At 45.5% G+C, this 20,996-nt stretch overlaps 1 protein-coding gene across 1 annotated transcript in view; it reads right to left on the reverse strand.

Moving 5' to 3' along the window:
- The window catches only part of LOC104135883 (SREBF chaperone), a 70,269-nt gene that overhangs the window by 35,932 nt on the left and 13,341 nt on the right, over window positions 1–20,996 (reverse strand). The window contains exon 2 of the mRNA XM_009649575.2: window positions 13,732–13,955. Coding sequence (XP_009647870.1) covers window positions 13,732–13,853 — 122 coding nt within the window. The 5' untranslated portion in view covers window positions 13,854–13,955. The remainder of the gene's footprint in view (window positions 1–13,731; window positions 13,956–20,996) is intronic.

Genomic DNA, 20,996 nt, shown 5'->3' on the forward strand with positions numbered 1-20,996 from the left:
GGCCTTGTTGCCCCTCCCCCCATTGGGCTGGGCCCATGGCTCCAGCCTGGCCAGGTCCCCCTGCAGAGCCCTCCTCCCCCCAGCAGACCCACACTCCCTCCCAGCTCGGTGTCATCTGCAAACTGACTGAGGGTGCCCTCGATCCCTCGTCCAGGTCATTGATAAAGACATTAAACAGAATTGGCCCCGAACCCGAGCTCTGGGGAACACCAGCATGAGCAGCGGGGTGGACCAGATGACCTTCAGAGATGCCCGCCAGCCTCCCCAGCCTGTGCTACCACAGCTAGTCCAGTGGAGGCCACTAAAATGGCAATGTGGCAGAACACAGTGCAAAAAGAGACACTGGGTTAACTGGACTCATCCAGTCTGGAGGAGACTGAGGAGGGAATTTAAAATGTAGTCTTCAGCTAACCAGTTAGTGGTTATAGTGAAGATGACCCCAGATTTGTCTCAGGGGTGCACATGGAAAGGACACAAGCGCAGCAAGGGAAACTCCGATTAGATATATGGAAAAAAAATTTCACACCAAGAGCAGTCAAACACTGGAAAAGGGACCAGAGTAGCCATGGACTCTCCATCACTGCTGCTATTAAAAAGTCAACCAGACAGGGGTCCGAGCCTAAATTTGGGGCTAGCCCTGCTTCAAGCAATGACCTCCATTGCCACAGACCCCCATGTGGAAGGGATCTCTGGAGGGCTCCAGTGCAAACTCCTGCTCAAACCAGGGCCAAGACAAGCAGGTTGCTGAGAGCCATGTGCAGCCTGGGTTTACGTATCTCCAAGGACTGAGGTCCCACAGCCTCGCTGGGCACCTATTCTAGTATTTGATAACCCTCACAATGAACTTTTTTTTCCTTAGAGCTATCAGAATTTCCCATCTGTCCATTGCCTCTTGTCCTTCCAGTATGCACTCGGAGAAGAATCTGGCTCCACCTTCTCTACACCCTCCTGATAAGCAGTTGTAGGCCAACAGTAAAACCAGGGCAGAAGATACTCCGTCTCCTCAGCTTCCCCGCTCCGATAGCTCTGCTGGACGTGCTCCAGTGTGTCAACACCTTCCTCACACCACAGAGCCCCAGACTGGACAGAGAACCGTGGTTTCACAAAGGCCAAAAAGAGGGAAGACTCCCTCCCCTGTAAGCCTGCTGGCTACACTTGTTCGTGCAGTTGTTGGCCTTTCTGCTGCAAGGACATGCTGCCTGACTCATGTCCAACTTGTCCTCTGCTGCAACGCTGCTTTCCAGCCTGTCCTGTTCCAGGAGCTTACTCCATCCCAGGTGCAGGACTCTGCATTTGCCTTTTTGCCTTTGCCGAGCTTCCCAAGGCTCCTGCCAGTCCATCTTCCCAACCTGCCAAAGGGTCTCTGAATAGCAACCCTTCTCTCCACCACACTGACTGCTCTCCCATGTCTGGCACGATCTACAAATGTGGTGAGTGCGTGCTCAGCTCCCTCATCCGGGTCATGAACAGCAATGTTAAATAGACCCTGCCCCTGTTCGTGGATGAGGGGGTTAACACGAACTGCTGGCGGATCTGCGGGAGCAGCACCTTGCAGTAGAGGGACAGGAGAACACCTGGGGAAGGTGAAGGACCTGAATTTCCACAGCTGTCTGCAAAATAACCACTTGGCTGTAATCACAGATGTTTTCCCAGTTTTGAGCATGTCACATCAAGCAGTTCTGGATTCTGTTATGCCCTTTCTGTGCTTGCGGCCACAACAGAAGGCCTTAACATGCCAGCTGACATACCACAGAAACTTGGAATAAAGAGTATTTCTATGTTTTAAAAAAAGCTAGCCTCTGGAGATGGTTCTCAATTGCTCCACCAGGGTTCTCAGCCACTGGTATATTTACATCTGACTAAAACCACTTCGTCTCCAAGAAACATGCCTGTTGTCAGAGTGCGGTGGAGATGTGTGTCAACTCCTCTACTGTCAAACGATTTCCTCCTACATACGTACCAGCCCTTCGCAGCAACCTCGGCTTTAGCTACGGAAGCTACCTGAGAAGTTGGGAAGGAATAATGTTCATCTAAACAGTGGCAAGTTGTACAAGGCTACGAGTTGGCTCAGGGTTACACGCGGCCTCGGAGAAAGACACAAGACATGCAGCAGCTAATAGGAAGGTTAGCTGAGAATCCTGTATTTGTTTTTTCTGTTAAAAAAACCCCAAAGTTTTATTTTCTGTAGAGGGGAAAAAGCAAACCACTCCCATCCTGAAGTGCAAGCCACCTCCCAAAATACTGCACACAGCAACTCACAGCTCCTTAATGGCATTTTTGAATGACCGAGGTTTTTGTTTTGTTGGGTTTTATTCTTCACGTTAGGATTTTCAAACTTGTCCAAAAAATTTGAAAATACATGCAAATGGAGGAAGGAGCGAATGGCGTTTCTTGGAAAACTCAAGGGCAACAAAATTAGCGGAAAAACAAAAGGGAAATTTTTGACAGAAGAAAAAAAAAATAAAAGAAATTTAGAGACGCCTGTGCACTGCTGAGGACTAGATCCTACTGCAGCTGCTGACAAACCAAGGCAACGGAGACTCCCATGTGCCACCATCCTCTCCCAGCCTGAGGTCAGGGTAGGTCTAAATTTAAATCAGCTTCAGCATTTCCCTGCAATTTGATTAAATCATGAATACGGAACAGGATTTATGCTGTAGGAAAAGATCTATGTGCTCCCTTCAATCCGTATTTTTAATCTATCCCTACAGTAGGCACGGAAGAAGAAAGCAGCATCTAATGCTGCCATTATTCAAACTGTTTGCCCCCTGCTCGTGCGATGCAAAACAGCGTTAGATTTTCTCCATCTGGTCTGAAGTTTTCTGCAGGTCACCTTGATGGGCTCCTTCAGCTTTCTCTACACTTCCAGGCTGCTTGGCCAACAAAACCCATATTGCCAAGTAGGACATGATTCTCCTCGTTTCCTCATACGCTAACGAGTCCTAATTCTAATACTCCACTCTTCACTGTTAAAGACAGCGAGACATAATACACTTCAGTCATGGCTCTACTCTCATAAGTTATTGCCTTCATCGGGAGCAAGAGCTTTTGTCTTTGGTGATATTATCTGTGTATTTTGCAAGGGAGTAGATTTAGATTAGACATTAGGAAGAAATTCTTCACTCTGAGGATGGTGAGGCACTGGAAGGGCTTGCCCAGAGAAGTTCTGGTTGCCTCCTCCCTGGAAGTGTTCAAGGCCAGGCTGAGCAACCTGGTCTGGTGGAAGATGTCTCTGCCCATGGCTGGGGGTTGGAACAGGATGATCTTTAAGGTCTCTTCCAACCCAAACCTTTCTGTGATTCTGTATTTTATTGAGAGTAGAAAAGCTGTGGTGGCAGCTGTGGTATTAGAAGACACTGATGTGCAACCATCAGAACAGGACTTCCTAGCAGATTGTCTGGCACACCCAAAAAAAGCTGGAACTATTTTTGATTATCACCCACATTTTCAGCAGCTATCTTCAGAGAAAAGGCCCCACAGGAAATCCACTTTTAAAAGGTTAAAATGGACCGGGTAGTGTGTACACGCCTATGTTTAGCTCCTACAGTCCTTATCGCAACGTGATCTAGATAGCGTAGACTGCTCATGGTATTGTTTTGCAGCAGAGCTCAGGAACAAGACTTGCTGTTGGGACTCTCATCAAAAGCTCCCACATGTTGAGCCAACTACAACATAAACATATGCCCCCATAAGGGAAGCAGGGATGTATATTTACTTGTACCATGGTGATATTTGAAGATTCATGTTTATGAAAGGTTTTGAGAATGTCTGATGGAAGAACGCGCAAAGCACGTATTCTAGATTATACTTAAATTATATAGACTATACCTAGATCATAAGTTATTTCAGTAAGAAGCTAAAACATTAGTTCTTTAATTTAATTAGCCTTATACAGGCATGCAAGACCAGCTGATCTAGTCAGTGATACCTGAGACAGACCGACAGCAGAGACAAAAAAGGGACAGACTGAGAAAGAGCCACCCAATGATACCAAGAAAGCCGCGAGACCTCAATTTTAGAGCATCTTTTAAGCAAAGAGATACTTAGAAAAAGAAGCCAAGAGCTGCTGCTGAGCTGTCAGAAGCCTCCTGGCTTCCCACAAACACTAAACAACCTTATCTGGTTAAAGATGTCCCTGCTCGCTGCAGGGCGGGTTGGACTAGATGGCCTCTAAAGGTCCCTTCCAACCCAAAACATTCTATGATTCTATGATAAATGCTGCAAGGGCTGCGAGATGCAACAGGCCTAGGTCCTTCCCATGTGCACTTCTTACCAAACGCAAGAACCGCTCCGAGTCAGCTACAGGGAAGCAATTTCTAGCACTCAGGTTTGATTCTCCTCGTTAAGAGATTTTTTTGACCATTGGGGAAAGAGGTGAACACCAGAATGGAAAGGACAGAGAAAGGAGGGAAGAAAGTAGGATGTAAAACAGGTGACAGAAAACCTCAAAAATAAGTTTTGGTTTCGAGAAGGGTTATTTTTAGACACTCACGTAACAGCACACTCTGACATGCTCTTGCAAATCCAAAATAAGGGAAAAATAGATCATCTCTAAATTGGTATTGCTGAATTCAAGCAAGAGCGCATTTTAGTTACCAAGCATGAGGTAGGTTCAAGCAAAAATGTTCATCCAACTACTTTACATATTTTCAAGACAGCTTAGAGGGCCAAGATGGAGAACTGCCAGGTCAGCCTGAGGCAGCTGGCAACTCAACTGCAAACTCTACAATTACATATTCCTCCTTCACAGAATCAAAGTGGAGATCTCCATCACCCCAGAATAGTCTTCTGATGGAGAATATGAAGGAAAGTAGAAAGCTGCCAGGTCTTAGATAACAGGGGAAGTGGTGATACATTGCCTTAAAACAGCTACCACCTTCACTTTGCACACTGTAGAACAGGCTTTTAGCCTGTTTCCAGCCTATCACAAAGACAGAACCACCTGAAAGCCCATTGCTAATGAGAGATCTGAAATATGGTAAAAAGGGCCTTGCCAGTGGGTAGAGAAGGCCAGATACCTGACAGCAACAGTTCCCCATTCAGCCCTGGAGAGTGCTTAAACAATATCTGCTTCTGAAGAAACGGTGTTTGCTTGGCACCGCTTCCCACTGACAGGACCCTCAAAAATCTGCACTGCAAAAGTAAAGATTGCCCTGGCTCCACGCTGCCAGTTTCCCTCTTTCTGCAAAGCAGAACAGAGGCCTCGTTAGACAGAACTTGCTTCTAATTTCATCATGCAGGCCCACAGAAGACTTCTAGTCTCTGTGGATTTGGATCACGAAGAGTCTGACAGCAACTCAGCTCCTCCGGTTATCACACGAGATAGCACAAACCTGTAAGGTGGTGAAATGTCCTCTTGGAAAGAAATACATGTATACGCGCACACAAAAGGGCTCTGGTTCCAGTTAGTTCTACAGTTCTTCAGTAGCAGAACCCAGTGCTTCAGTCAAATAATGAACACCTGCAGAGACCCACCCTGTTTAATTCTCCCAAACCTGCTTCACAGAGTCAACTGTTTGATTTTTAAATCTTACTCTAATTTAAAAACTGTTCTTCAGAACTACACAGGGATGTCAAATTTACCCCAATTACCAGATCTACAGGTATCATCTGTTATTCCCTGAGCTGGAGAGGAGGAACGACTCGTGTGTCAGACAGGCACTGTGGTAAGAGGCACTCATTCTACTGGGGGGCGAGATGGGGGAAAGGAAACGCTCAGGTAAGTTTGTCCCTGTAAAGAACAGGAATGTTTCTTAATGCAGATCCATTTAAGCGGGGTGATGAAAATGAATGTCACCTCCAAAGGGATATATAGCAAAAGTAGAAGTTAACTAACAAGCCGATAGCTAGTTCAGCAGAAAACCCGCCCTCTGAACCAAAGACTAACTTGGATTTTCAGACTTTGATTACAACTATAGAGGAGGAATGAGTCACAGGAATTTTTGCTTTTGCTTTGAATATTAATTTATTAACAAAACCAGATCTGCTATGTCTTGTCTGCAGGTGGCTTTAAAAATAGCATCTGCTCAAAATGCATCCAAGGTTAAAGACAGAATACGTTCAAACAACCTACAACAGACGCTCCAGTGCCTGCGCTACCTGATCCTTGAACCCTGACCTTTCTAGAACAGGAGAAACACCTGCATGTTAACTGTTGTCCCATTGACCAAGAACCAGAACTGATGCTGTGTAAATTGTGGACCATGCTGTTTATTTCAGATTTAAAAAAAAAAAAAAAAAAAAAAAAAAAAAAAAAAAAGCAAGCAGCTATCTGAACACAAAGATGGTCAAGTTCTACAGTTCTACTGAGGCATGGGGGAGGAAAACAAGAATGCCTGAGTTAATTTCTTCTCCAGCAGAGTTTTACAAGCTTTCCTCAATTCTGGGCACACACAGGTGCAGAAGAAGAGAAGACTCTGTTTAACTTCTCTCCCTTTCAAGAATTCAGGATGTAGGATCCACCCTTGTTTGCTTTAACAATATGATGTCTCCATTAACCATGTGCAAGGCTGAAGAACACAGAATGCTTCCTTTTTTGCTCTACCACCTTCTCCTTTTTCCACCCACATCTTCAGGGGCAGGGACTAACCTCAGCAACACCGAGGACGTTGTTGGCTCCTTCCCTGTTGATAACAGTATGAAACCACTGGATCACTTGTGTATCTTCTTCTCTCCTTAGAAAGACCTGCAGTTCTTAGTACTTAATTGGTCGACGCTCGTTTCAGACATTAATTTGCATTACTACACGATTGGTCTCTCACCAATGATGTTGGACAGAAACATTGCCTAAACGAACTTCTACCCTGAAGCTGGGCCTTGATTTTTTTCCACCAGCTTCTTCCTCCAAATTTCAGCACATTTCTCGCTCATTTTTGCGGGGCAGTGGCCCAGATGAAATCAGTGAGATCTGTCCTAAGAAAATGGCATGCTTCTGAAGGGCACAAATTCAATTCCAGCAGTAAATTGGTGCCAAAGACCATTACTCAGAGTCCTCACAATACGACTGCAGGAAAAAATGCAGATGTGACACTTGGTGGCCCATCAGCAAGTTCCTCCTCCCCAGCCAACAGAAAGCTTCTGCAGGAGGTGGCCATCCCACGGCTCCGGTAAGCGACGGTATGTGGCCGCTCCTGTGGACAGCACCCAACCCACATGGTGTGCTGAACACACCCCACAGGTGCCAGTTTTGCATTCTGGAAGGCTATTCAGATGGATGTCCTTTAAAATAAATATACCTACAGCTAGCTGTGCTGGCTCAGACCAAGGGTCCATCTGCCCAGCAGCCAATTTCTTACAGCAGCCACTAGCAGACATCTAGGAAAGAGTAGAAGAACAGGGCGAGCATATAATGCATGAAATGCCCACCACAGGACATAGTTCCAGGATTTAAAAGTCAACCTAACGTGAGTTAGTATATTAGCTTTTTTAGCTCATTTTCCCAAATAATTGCTACAATACTTGGGAAGTTTCCTACCCCCCCCCATAGACAGCCAGCAGCCATCAAGATGACTGTTGATGGTTTCTGGTTTCCTGTAATTTCATACCATTTTATACTCGGGCACCCTGATCAAAAAAGAAATTACAGTCCTTTTGTTGGCCTTGGCACCCTGCACACCCCCCCCAAAATGATAAAATTTTACTAGGTCTGATGCAAAGACTTGTTTAGAAGGATTCTAGTGCAGTACAGTCTGAAAATCTACTGAGTATCTTGGTCCAGGTCATAGTCCCTACCCACTTGTTAAGGGATTAGCGTTCAACAGCTATAGTTGCATAAGCCACAGAGCTAACAACTGCGTGCAGCCAGACACCACAAATATCAGATTATTCCACCCAGAGCAAACAAGGAGAAGGCATCTCTGACTTCTGAGGATATTTATCAAGTGCTCACTGTAGTGAGCAGCCCCTGAATGTGAGCTCTGGCAAGAAAATACCCAAATTATAGTACAAGCCAAGGAAGCCTGAAATAAAAGATACTTGGTAATGTAGCTTCATTGTAAGTGGACATAGTAAGTTTTATTTCTTGTTTTAAATGAATGAATAATATGTGGACTGCAACTGCAAAGCTACCCAGGCTGAAGCAAACAGGAATTACTCTCGAATCACTTGATAGCAAGGATGTGTGTTCCCTTCAGCACCACTTCCTTTGTCAGCTTGGAAAAAAAACAGAAGATGGAAGGAAAGTAGCATATGGGGGGGAAGAGGAGACTCCTCACACCTTGATAAATCAAGATGACTTACACTGGAGAAACTGAAAAGGGAGCTTAAAAACATTTCTCCTAAGTCATTTCGCCTGTCACAGCTCTGTTAGAAACTTCATCGGCAGAATAAAAAGCACAGAGAGTGACAGCTGAGGCTGGAAGGCAGCTCCGGAGATCAGCAAGGCTAAAACCACTCAGAGCAGGGCCAGCCACAGCAGCTGGCTCAGGGCCGTGTCCAGGTGGCTTCTGAGACCTCCAAGGATGGAGCCTCCACCACCTCTCTGGGATACCTGCGCCAATGGTTAACAACCTTAAAGTAAAAAATCGTTTTCTTGTATGTAAACAGAATCTCCTGTGCTACAGTTTGTGCCCTTTGCCTCCTGCCCTATCACTGGGTGGTAAGTCTGGCTCCATGCTCTTTACGCCCTCTGTTCATATATTCATATACAGTGAGGAGATTCCCCCGAGCCTTCTCCAGGCTGAACAGTCCCAGCTCTGTCAGCTTTTCCTCACAGCAGAGATGTTCCAGGCCCTTCATCATCTTCGTGGCCCTTCACTGAACTTGCTCCACTAACTCCACATCCTTTTACTGGGGAGCCCAGCACTGGACCCAGCACTCCAGGTGTGGCCTCACCAGTGCTGCACCAAAGAGAAGGCTCGCCTCCCTCGACCTGCTGGAACACTCTCCTAAGGCAGCCGAGGATGCTGTGGGCCCCTCTGCTACGAGGGCACAGAGTGGTTCCTGCCAAGGGTGGTATCCACCGGCACCCCCAGGACCTGCTCTGCGAAGCTCTTTTCCAGTGAGCTGACCCCCAGTCTGTAGAGATGCCTGGGGTTATTCTTCCTTTTACATTTCCTTGTGTTGAACTTCATGAGGTTCCTCTCTGCCCATGCAGCCAGTGTATCAGCTACTCTCCATTTTTCATCCAGCCACTGCATCCAGTTTTCCACTTCATGATATAGGAAGTTTATATCATCTGCAAACTCGCTGAGGGTGCAGCCTGCTCCATCATCCAGGTCAACAAGGAAGAAGCCAGACCTCAGGCTCAAACTAAGAGGAAGACCTGAAGACCTCAACCCAAAACTAAACTGCTGATAAATGTCTCAGTATCCTGTGCACAGATATCCCATCAGAGTTCAGTCTTACCACATTGAAATGCTCCAGTGTAGAAGGGTTACGCTCTGGAATAGTTTTGACCTAGTTAGTAATGCCACTTCTCAAGCCAGAATTAACACCTAGTTAATACCAGTTAATACAGAGCAGCTCAGAACAGGAACTGAAACGTCCCCAAAATTGCTTCCAAAGAGGGAGCACTTTCGCCACACTTCAATTTTTTTGCCAAGGTACTCTTGCTCTCAAAGGGTGTCACAGTATTTTTAAAACCCTGTCTCTCCTAAGGCCATTATTTGCTTTTCTAATGGGTTCCTGAAACTCATTAAAGAAAACATAGACTGTTCACTTTATGCCTGATGATGTCTTGGGACAAATTTCTGCAGCCTAAAGGTAACCAGTAACTGCAGAGTCCTCAAATACTGGCACTGAGCAACGCAGACACTTCCACAAATACACAATTCCCAGCAGCAAATCTGCCAAAGACAACCTGGTTTGAAGCTTCAGGGATTTAGTGGAAACACCTTAATTTACATTGCCCTAAACAAATGACTATGAAGCCAGGACAGATACAAGTTCTGACCTAGTGGGCATGAGGTTCCCCAGAAGAATGGGGACAGCTGCTAGTAATCCTAGATCAGATTTCCTCCTCTCCAGGAAATCCTAAATTTAAGAAAGGGAGCAAGCATGCAGTTTTTATTTTGATCCCTCCCAAAATGCAACATTTGTACGGATAAACATTTCATACTGAAGCAGTTGTCTTGCATTCCCGCGTTCAGCTCCAGGCAACAGCACCTGAAAAATAACTGAAGATCGGAGTCTAATACCACTGGCAGCTCTGAGAGGCAATCAGCTCAGAGAAGCAATTAGCAAGGCAGAGCACTGCGGCGTGGTTCCACTTGTGGTGGAACTCTCTGTTAGCTAATGCAGGCCTGACACAAGGAGAAGGCATCTCTGACTTCTGAGGATATTTATCAAGTGCTCACTGTAGTGAGCAGCCCCTGAATGTGAGCTCTGGCAAGAAAATACCCAAATTATAGTACAAGCCAAGGAAGCCTGAAATAAAAGATACTTGGTAATGTAGCTTCATTGTAAGTGGACATAGTAAGTTTTATTTCTTGTTTTAAATGAATGAATAATATGTGGACTGCAACTGCAAAGCTACCCAGGCTGAAGCAAACAGGAATTACTCTCGAATCATTTGATAGCAAGGATGTGTGTTCCCTTCAGCACCACTTCCTTTGTCAGCTTGGAAAAAAAACAGAAGATGGAAGGAAAGTAGCATATGGGGGGGAAGAGGAGACTCCTCACACCTTGATAAATCAAGATGACTTACACTGGAGAAACTGAAAAGGGAGCTTAAAAACATTTCTCCTAAGTCATTTCGCCTGTCACAGCTCTGTTAGAAACTTCATCGGCAGAATAAAAAGCACAGAGAGTGACAGCTGAGGCTGGAAGGCAGCTCCGGAGATCAGCAAGGCTAAAACCACTCAGAGCAGGGCCAGCCACAGCAGCTGGCTCGGGGCCGTGTCCGGGTGGCTTCTGAGCCCTCCAAGGATGGAGCCTCCACCACCTCTCTGGGATACCTGCGCCAATGGTTAACAACCTTAAAGTAAAAAATCGTTTTCTTGTATGTAAACAGAATCTCCTGTGCTACAGTTTGTGCCTCCTGCCCTATCGCTGGGTGGTAAGTCTGGCTCCATGCTCTTTACACCCTCTCTTCATATATTCATATACAGTGAGGAGATTCCCCCGAGCCTTCTCCAGGCTGAACAGTCCCAGCTCTGTCAGCTTTTCCTCACAGCAGAGATGTTCCAGGCCCTTCATCATCTTCGTGGCCCTTCACTGAACTTGCTCCACTAACTCCACATCCTTTTACTGGGGAGCCCAGCACTGGACCCAGCACTCCAGGTGTGGCCTCACCAGTGCTGCACCAAAGAGAAGGCTCGCCTCCCTCGACCTGCTGGAACACTCTCCTAAGGCAGCCGAGGATGCTGTGGGCCCCTCTGCTACGAGGGCACAGAGTGGTTCCTGCCAAGGGTGGTATCCACCGGCACCCCCAGGACCTGCTCTGCGAAGCTCTTTTCCAGTGAGCTGACCCCCAGTCTGTAGAGATGCCTGGGGTTATTCTTCCTTTTACATTTCCTTGTGTTGAACTTCATGAGGTTCCTCTCTGCCCATGCAGCCAGTGTATCAGCTACTCTCCATTTTTCATCCAGCCACTGCATCCAGTTTTCCACTTCATGATATAGGAAGTTTATATCATCTGCAAACTCGCTGAGGGTGCAGCCTGCTCCATCATCCAGGTCAACAAGGAAGAAGCCAGACCTCAGGCTCAAACTAAGAGGAAGACCTGAAGACCTCAACCCAAAACTAAACTGCTGATAAATGTCTCAGTATCCTGTGCACAGATATCCCATCAGAGTTCAGTCTTACCACATTGAAATGCTCCAGTGTAGAAGGGTTACGCTCTGGAATAGTTTTGACCTAGTTAGTAATGCCACTTCTCAAGCCAGAATTAACACCTAGTTAATACCAGTTAATACAGAGCAGCTCAGAACAGGAACTGAAACGTCCCCAAAATTGCTTCCAAAGAGGGAGCACTTTCGCCACACTTCAATTTTTTTGCCAAGGTACTCTTGCTCTCAAAGGGTGTCACAGTATTTTTAAAACCCTGTCTCTCCTAAGGCCATTATTTGCTTTTCTAATGGGTTCCTGAAACTCATTAAAGAAAACATAGACTGTTCACTTTATGCCTGATGATGTCTTGGGACAAATTTCTGCAGCCTAAAGGTAACCAGTAACTGCAGAGTCCTCAAATACTGGCACTGAGCAACGCAGACACTTCCACAAATACACAATTCCCAGCAGCAAATCTGTCAAAGACAACCTGGTTTGAAGCTTCAGGGATTTAGTGGAAACACCTTAATTTACATTGCCCTAAACAAATGACTATGAAGCCAGGACAGATACAAGTTCTGACCTAGTGGGCATGAGGTTCCCCAGAAGAATGGGGACAGCTGCTAGTAATCCTAGATCAGATTTCCTCCTCTCCAGGAAATCCTAAATTTAAGAAAGGGAGCAAGCATGCAGTTTTTATTTTGATCCCTCCCAAAATGCAACATTTGTACGGATAAACATTTCATACTGAAGCAGTTGTCTTGCATTCCCGCGTTCAGCTCCAGGCAACAGCACCTGAAAAATAACTGAAGATCGGAGTCTAATACCACTGGCAGCTCTGAGAGGCAATCAGCTCAGAGAAGCAATTAGCAAGGCAGAGCACTGCGGCGTGGTTCCACTTGTGGTGGAACTCTCTGTTAGCTAATGCAGGCCTGACACCGCAGCATCCAGCAAAGCTGAAGTCAAAAGACAGAGCTGTTACTTGCAACCATATTAACAAAGATAAACAGAATGTAGAATCCACTGGCTTGGACCTTGTAGAAGCTTTGCATTTCTACAGAACAAGAGATCTGCAAACAAAACTATTACCATTGACAGTTACAAGAATTCATATGAAGCAGCACAAAATCAGGGAAGCAACCCCTGGATTGCTGCTCACAACCTCAAAGGGTCACAGGCACGAGAAGTGATCTCACAGGTTTTCAATACATGAAAATAATCACTTCCATAATCTTTTAACAGTAGATGTGAAAGAAGCCCGTCTTATCGTCAGCGATGTTCAAATAAAAAAATTATGTCTGTATCTGTATCAACACAGGTGGAGCTTTTCTAAAAGCAGAGGAGTAGAGTACATCATCTCACAGGGTTTATTTTGACCAAAAGAGACAAGATACTTGAAATTAAAACCTTGGCAAAAGAATCTGTCTGTGCATGTCTGTCTGCACAAACCTGAGCGTACAAGTTTTCTCAACTCCAGGAGTAAGAATGCCTCCCTGGAAATTATTAAGAGGCCGATGCAACACTTCTGAGGATGAAAATATATTCAGCCGCAAGGTGTATCCAGATTAGAGTCCATAAGGACAGTAGGGAGTTTGTAAGAACCACCACACATGCATGCCAAGGCAAGGGCTGAAAAGAAGAGTACAAGCTTCAGGGAGAACAGAATAGGCAAGCATGGAGGGAGACAGAGATCAACTTTCCTCCTCCCCATTTTTAATTCATGGTTTTGGAGTCCACCACCAGGTGTTTGGGGATTACTTTTATTTTATTTATTGCTTTACTTCACTTATTCAATTAGTTTTCACTATTTACTTCTTAAACCACATGAAGATACTTCATCCCTGTCTTTTCTTTTGTCCCACAAAACGACATGACAAAATCTATTGAGTTTAAAAAAAAAAAAAAAAAAGAGCTTCTGGGACAGCTCACCAGACAGGGAAACCTGAACACGTTCATGGTGTTGCTATGAAAACCCCACAAAGCAGCAGCACCCCGTGACACCAAGTACTTTGAGTGACTTACCAGCAGGCCAGAATACAGAGTCCAGTAAAGAGGATGATGGGAATGGGGTAGGAAGCACACAACAGCCCGTGGTTGTAGAACGCCCGCGATATCCTCTCGCGCAGTTTTTCAGTCAGGGTCATCCTCAACTGTCGTCACCTAGTTGCCATCCCGGGATACATCAGGGGGTCGGGCAATTCCAGCATGTGCAACGCTTCAGCAAAGGCACTTTATCCAGCTAGAAACTGGAAAGAAAGCAAGCTCGTGAGAAAAATAAATAAAAGGCAAATAAACATTACCAACTTGTTTTAGAAAGGCCTCCGGCATTGTACCTCCTCAGAAGGAAAGGGAGAAAAAGACACCACACACCAAGCGCTTGTTATGAGCCTAGAGGCAATTTGATCAAATTATCGGTTTTTGCCTAAGGGAAGGAAGGGCAGAAAACATAAGCAGAGACTGAACAGCAGCTGAACAGACGTCCCACACCGCTGCCGTGAGCTGCTGGTCAGAGAGAACACGCCGGAACAGAGCTAGGAACCAAACCGTCTGAAAGGAAGGAAGAAAAGGAGCTCAGCAGTAAAAGAATTAAGCCGTACTCCGAGGAGATGCCAAAATGCCAATTAGAAAAGAAGGATTGAGGCTAGCTGTCAGCAACGTGGTCTTAAGGGAAGTGCTCTTGGACACCGACTGAAGCACTTTCAGTGTTTTAACTATTAGCATCACACCAGTAATGAGAGACGAGACCAGAACAGGCTTTACAGCTAAGACATCTCTAAAGAAAGTTATTTTTGCATGGGGAATGAGAGAGGGAAGCGTAAGAAGCCGCAGTTCAGAGGACGAAGCCAGAGTACGCTACACAGTAAAATAAACTCATGCAGATACTTCTCATCAAAACGTATTTTGACTTGACTGCAAGACTTACGACTGGGCTGTTTACCAAGTGCACAGTGAACTGCAGACGTCAGAACTGGGCCACTTAAACTTGCAATTTGATTTACAAAGTATAAAAAATTCAATATAAAAAGTCCCAAGAAAAGGTTAAGATAATAGATTAAAACAAAGCACAAACCAAATTTCTAGGAAAGATGGAGCAGAAGAAACCTACCCTCTAACTTTTTTTTTTATTTTTAAAATCTCAGGCTAAATGCAAAGCATGTGATTCACAGTGGTGTCCTGAGAAGTGAAAGGCAAGATAGATTTTTTTTTGTACAGTTCAAAGCTATCATTACCCAAGATGTTTATATTTTTAGCAGAGAGAAAATACATGCATTTTTCCTGGCTTCTCCAGAATAAGACTGGGACAATAAGAGACGCAAAGCGTATGGAAGAAGTCATTTTGTCCACAGGAAAAAACCCTTTAATGATTGCGCCAGAGAATTCAATGTCAGACCTAACCCCAGGCTACCCCGTCAAAACCAGCTGGTCATCTGACATTTGGAACTCCTCACCTTCACCATCTTAAACATAAAGAACACTAGAGGAGAAGGTCCAATAGGTTCACGCAGGTAAGAAATCCATTAAGGGTTTTTGTACCTATCTGGCTTAGGAATTCTGTAAGCCTTAAATATTTAAGAAGCTGGGGGAGGTATCACAGGTGCTGGTTTGTGTTATATTCTTTCCTAAGCATCCACTTTCAGCTAGATGGGAGAGAGCATACAGGGGAAGACAAACCCTAAGCACAGCCATTATGCTTTTAATTTCAGATGAAATTCTATTTAATGCCCACAGGACTATTTTACAATGATCTACCTATCTTTTTCCCCTCAGTAATGCAACTAAAAATAATCAGATTTTGAGCAATAGAAGCCTAATGACCAAATGGAAAACCCAGATAAATATTTTTGCTCGTACCTTTTAGCAAGGCGCTACTTCTGTAAGAATCAATATCACTTGCTTAGTTGTAGGCAATTTCAGTTTACCTGCAGTCCAACACCAGCACAAATGCTCCAGGATTTTGGGAGAGGGGAGGGATGAGAAGTGTGCTCTTACTGCCTGGAGACCTTGCAATGCAAGGGATTAGGCCAACAAGCCAGCCAAAATGCTATACGCCGTGTTCATGCAGAATAGAAAGGGTTTGTCTTAGTCACAGAGACAAGCTAAAATATCATACCCCGCAAAGGAACAGACACAGGGCACGTAAGAATATGCTTAGGAGTTGTAGCAATTACATCAGGAAAAGCTCAATTTTTAACCTTTAGCTTGTTTTGGTCCAGTGGCAAATAGGACCTGTTCAAATCAAGCCCAAGGCAAATGTAAAAAAGACAATTAAACAAAATGTCAAAGGTGCACCGAAATCACCAGCAATGCAGACTTTCTATGCTCGGTATCAGGGAGAGAGCAGAAAAATGAACAGAAATTCAGAATTTCAATGACAAAGCCATCTTCTGGAGCTGTTCATAAAGTGGGAAATAACGCAGAAAATCCCTGCACACACAAGCCTGCTACTCAGAACAGCCCACTGAAAATAGTAATCAAAAAATACCTTTCAAATACATGGCAGTAACTGAACTGAAAATGCAAAGTCTGTGTTACCAGAATGGGAAAGGAAGTTGCAAACAGGTATATTGGAACGGAAACATTTGGGCTTCATCCCACTGGTGATTTTTCTGAGACTGCTAAAGCTAGAAGGCGTTATGCTGGGGCTCACAGATGGATCGTAACCCTAATTTAAGGGGAGAAGACAAAAAGCAAATATTAAATAATCCTTAAAAGCAAAGCCAACATGGATCACACTGCAAAACCTCTGGTTTTCAGCACCCAGACTCCATGGCTGTCCCGCTGCCACAGAAGATCTGATCCCTTGTGACAGGATGCAAGGTAACGCGATTGCCCAGCCTAAGCAAGTGGCGGGGAAATTAATAAGCTTCCTATGAGCCCCAATTACATTCGTAATAAAGTTTATGAATGCTGTGAGTGCAAGAATTGGAATTATGAGAAAAGCTTCAAGCACTAGAAGGCAGCTGACCTTGATGATCGTTGCAGGTCCCTTCCAACTGAAATATTCCACTCTGTTCTAACTGGTCACAGAAGGAGGAGGGAGGGGGCAAAAAACCCCTGAGTTTAGACTACTGAAAAATCCAGGTGGCTATACATAACACACCCAACATAAAGCATAGGTCAGATGTGAAGAAAAATTCTCATCCCTAAGAGGCAGCATCACTGTGGCAGCATTTGGAACAAGGAAGGCTTGGATGGGCACTGCTCTGGCAAAGCAGGGCCACTCCTGCTTCTCTGCATGCTGCCTCCTGCGGGCAGCCGGCACTCGGCCCGAGACGGACCTCAAGAACCAGTCTCCACACATGCTGTGCCAACGCTACCCTGCCTGCATCCGCACAGTTCAAGTACCTGGCCTTTGATTCCCCACCTTTACCTTAACGCGCAAATACATCACCATCTCTGATGCACGCAGGTCTCTAGGGACCTGGACACCCACAAAAACTTGGGTGTTGGAGTCTAAAAAGAAATAGCCGAGCAGATCTGATCTTCCTTTAGGGCAGAGTGTCAGGTTTGCACCATCCCTTCTGATCCTTGTTCTAGGAGTAACTTGGGAACAAGGTGTATATTCTACTTCTGTGGCAGAAATATGCCAGGACTGGCTCTTTAACCAGCCTCACCTTCTGACAGCAATTTTGGTTGTTGGCATTGTACTGGGAACCTTTTCTACTAATTGCAAAGAGGAAAACTTTGTATTTACTTGCTTCACCTGACGTGAAACATCAGCATTCATTAAGAAGGAAACATTAAGCATTCCAAAGCTAATATTTGCTGATTCATTTTTTGGGGGTTGGCACATTAAATTCTGAAATCTTTATTGACTTTATGCTACAACAGTGCTCATAAAAGTTAAAAGCAGGAACCGTTCCTATTCAGTCATTTTTACAAACAAAGATTAGCTAACTCAACCTAAACCCGCCGATTTTAGGACAAATGTTAAAGGAGAATCCATTCAGAGTATTTCTTTCCTTTTGCGTGACTGCAAGTCCAAGACAAAGTTTGACTGGAAATCAGCAGAAATCAGGGCGTTTCCTTGACCTTGTGACACCATACACTGCATTCCCGGTTCACTGCAGGTACAAGAGGCAGATACACAATGAAGTTCAGAGATAGAGCAGAGGAAACAAAAGCCAACAGCAGGCTTGAAAGAGCAAGGTTTGGCTTTTAAAGCCTCTTCATTCCCAAACTAAGTTACACATGAAGCAACTGCTTAGGCTCTCCAGTCATTCCTTCCATTTACAGAAGCGTAAAACATTATTATTGCCAGGATTACACAAATTCAGCTCTACACGAGTGTGATTTCAGTGAAGATGCTTTCCCCCCCACGCACACACACATCCAATTCCAACGTTTCGTGCAGCTGCAGCACTTCCCTTGGTAACCACTCCCAGGGGCTGGCTGGGGGGGCGTAGGTCCGGGAAGGGCACCCTGCACCGAGGCTACTCATCCACGCCTCGAGAAACAGGTTTTTCTGTGCAGCCTCGACAAACGTTTCATGAGAGATGCAACACATCCTTGTCACAAACTGGCAATTCAGTGCTGCGGCAGTGCTGCAGACAGACAATAGAATTTGGATTATAACAAATTCACAACATCTGGATAGCTGCAGAAGAGCGGATTAATCCACCTCATAAAACCAGAATTTTTTCCCCCATTCTTGTGTTACACAGAGAAGAAAAGGCAATTGCCGAAACACCCCAACTGCCATGGTCTACAAGGTAATTTGGTGCAGATTACATTGCATACGGGGCTAAGCACACTTCACAATCAGGGTGCCACAGGCACGCACACATACAACAGTGGGTGAGAAAGTCCTGAACCAAAATCCTGAAAATCTTGATAGCCTGCGACTAGTCAATGTAATAGCACAAGCCAGGCGAAGGCAAGATGCCAGAGCCAGCGTCCTGCAGTGCTGCCCAGCATCCCTCGCCCTCCTGCCCACAGGAGCTGCTCTGCTAACTCCTCCAGGGAGCCTGGCTGTTACCACAGGGCTTCTCAGCTGGAATTCTGTTTCCCTCTGAAGCCCCTTTCCTCACCCACAGGCAGGAGGGGAAATAGGACTAAAAACTGAAATTTTTTTCTGACACCATGTTATACACCACATCTTTGTACTTTTTTGGGTGTACTGCATCCTCTGCCGCACACAGACTTACCAATGAGGTTCTCAAGTAGCCAAAAACTCTTCTCACACATAATGCCGCAATTCCAGAAGGAGAGCGTCTACCACCTCATCAAGAGAAAGCACAACCACTCGTTTGCTATTCATTCACAACGCAAGACAGGCAGAGAGCATATTAAATGCCCCCTGCACTTGCAGAGCCCCAAGGCCACCTTTTTTCAAGCTGATCCCTACCCCGATTAGAAAGTGTTATGTTACACACCAGCCACAATATACTCCACGCTGACCATTGTCCCAAGACAAAGCAACTTTTCAACCGGAATTAAGCGCCAGCATCAGTGCTTATCAGTGCTGCATCGTGCCACCTGCTCCCAGCCTTCCCTGCCATCCCCTCAGCAGACGCCGGCGCAGCAGCTCTTCATCCAAACCCCTCCCAAAAACCAGTTCTGGCTCGCCGTAACTTCTAGCTCACTGACAGTAGGCCAGGCCCTTCCGTTTCCCACCTGTCCAAGAGCTGAACAGATGATTCGCTTTCTACTTCCAAAGGTTTTCGGTGATGAGGAGCTTGTGGTGGCCAGCGCTGCACCAAGGCCAAACCCAGACAACTTCATGGACATCGCAGCACGGCGGAGGTTGGCAGGGACCTCTGGAGATCACCCAGGGTGAGCTGGGGCAGGTCAGGCAGGGCTGTGCCCACTCAGATTCTGAGTACCTCCACCAATGGAGACTCCACAGCCTCTCTGCAACTGGTTCCAGTGTTTGACCACAGTAAAAGAGCAGATGCCAAGGCGTTCTCCAGAGGTTAGTCCCCCAGCATATTGTACAAAGCCTCTGCACAGGAAGACTTGCGCTGCCACTTCACACACGCATCTCATCAGTCTTAATGTGAGACACTTGATAGCCCACTATATCATAGAATCATAGAATTGTTTAGGTTGGCAAAGCCCTTTAAGCTCCCCCAGCCCAACCGCTCCCCTACCCCTGCCATCCCACCCCCAAACCCTGGCCCTCAGCACCGCCTCTGCCCAGCTGTTAAATCCCCCCCAGGGCTGGGGACCTTCCCTGGGCAGCCCCTTCCAGCCCCTGACAGCCCAAAGGGGAAGGAATTGTTCCCTATGCCCAACCTCACCCTGCCCTGGCACAACTTGAGGCCCTATTGCCTATTACCTGGGAGCAGAGACCAACACCCACCTCACTACAGCCTCCTGTCAGGCAGTTGTAGAGGGCGATAAGGTCTCCTTCTCAGCCTCCTTTTCTCCAGGCGAAATATGGTTCTACAAGCCTCACTAAGGCTTGAGAAATATGGTGTATGATCTCTACGTACAGATGGCAGCTTTCTCATCCTTACCTGTACCCGCACACCAGGTTTGCAACACTTGGACATGGAACCAGCACAGCTTCTTAACCCTCCTTATTAAACGAGCGTATGGCCAAGACAGTCCAGACTAAGCTAACACGAAACTGTGCCTCAAATGCAAGAAGAAAGAGGTGGCTATTCCACAGTATTATGGATGTTGGAATGGTTATACTTTCTTGGAAAACTACTGTTGCTGTAGTTTGCTGGCTCTACTGCAAATTCTTAGAAAAACCAAGACTGACCAGCAAAGGAATTTCTTCTTGCAGGAAAAATAAACTAACAGAAGTTGACTGATACTACTTTTCCCAAGACAAAAGCTTTTATCTCACTTAACAATAGCTACATGTTCCAAATTCTTTACATTTCTGCCCAAAAGCATTTTCCAGCCTTCGCAGATGGCGTCCCTTTAGCACTGACATGCAGGAAAATGCAGTGCTCTCATATGCAGATAGCAGCAGCTCAGACAACACGAGCCCAGTGGCTTAGAGGCAAAGTCATCCTATGTGTGAAAACTTTTCCCTTTATAATAAACAGTAACCTCTTTTATTAAATTAAACTCAACATCGCAGTTTTCCATAAAACGTTCTTGAATCAGGCCTTAGTGTTAAGTAGTCATAAAAACATTATTGAGCTAGTGAAGAGTGGGAAAAAATTATACATATAAAACCAGATCACTGTTCTGTAGTAATTTTTGCACTTCAATACGTAAAATTATTTGTTCCATGCTGTTGCCCATAGCAAAATCCTACACCTAAACTTTCAACATGACTTTTATCCTAGCATTTTCCATTTAAAACACAGAGCTTGGTAAAGCAG

Source organism: Egretta garzetta, unplaced genomic scaffold, assembly GCF_000687185.1.
Source record: "Egretta garzetta isolate BGI_Z169 unplaced genomic scaffold, ASM68718v1 scaffold92, whole genome shotgun sequence".
In the NCBI taxonomy this organism is placed as follows: Eukaryota; Metazoa; Chordata; class Aves; order Pelecaniformes; family Ardeidae; genus Egretta; species Egretta garzetta.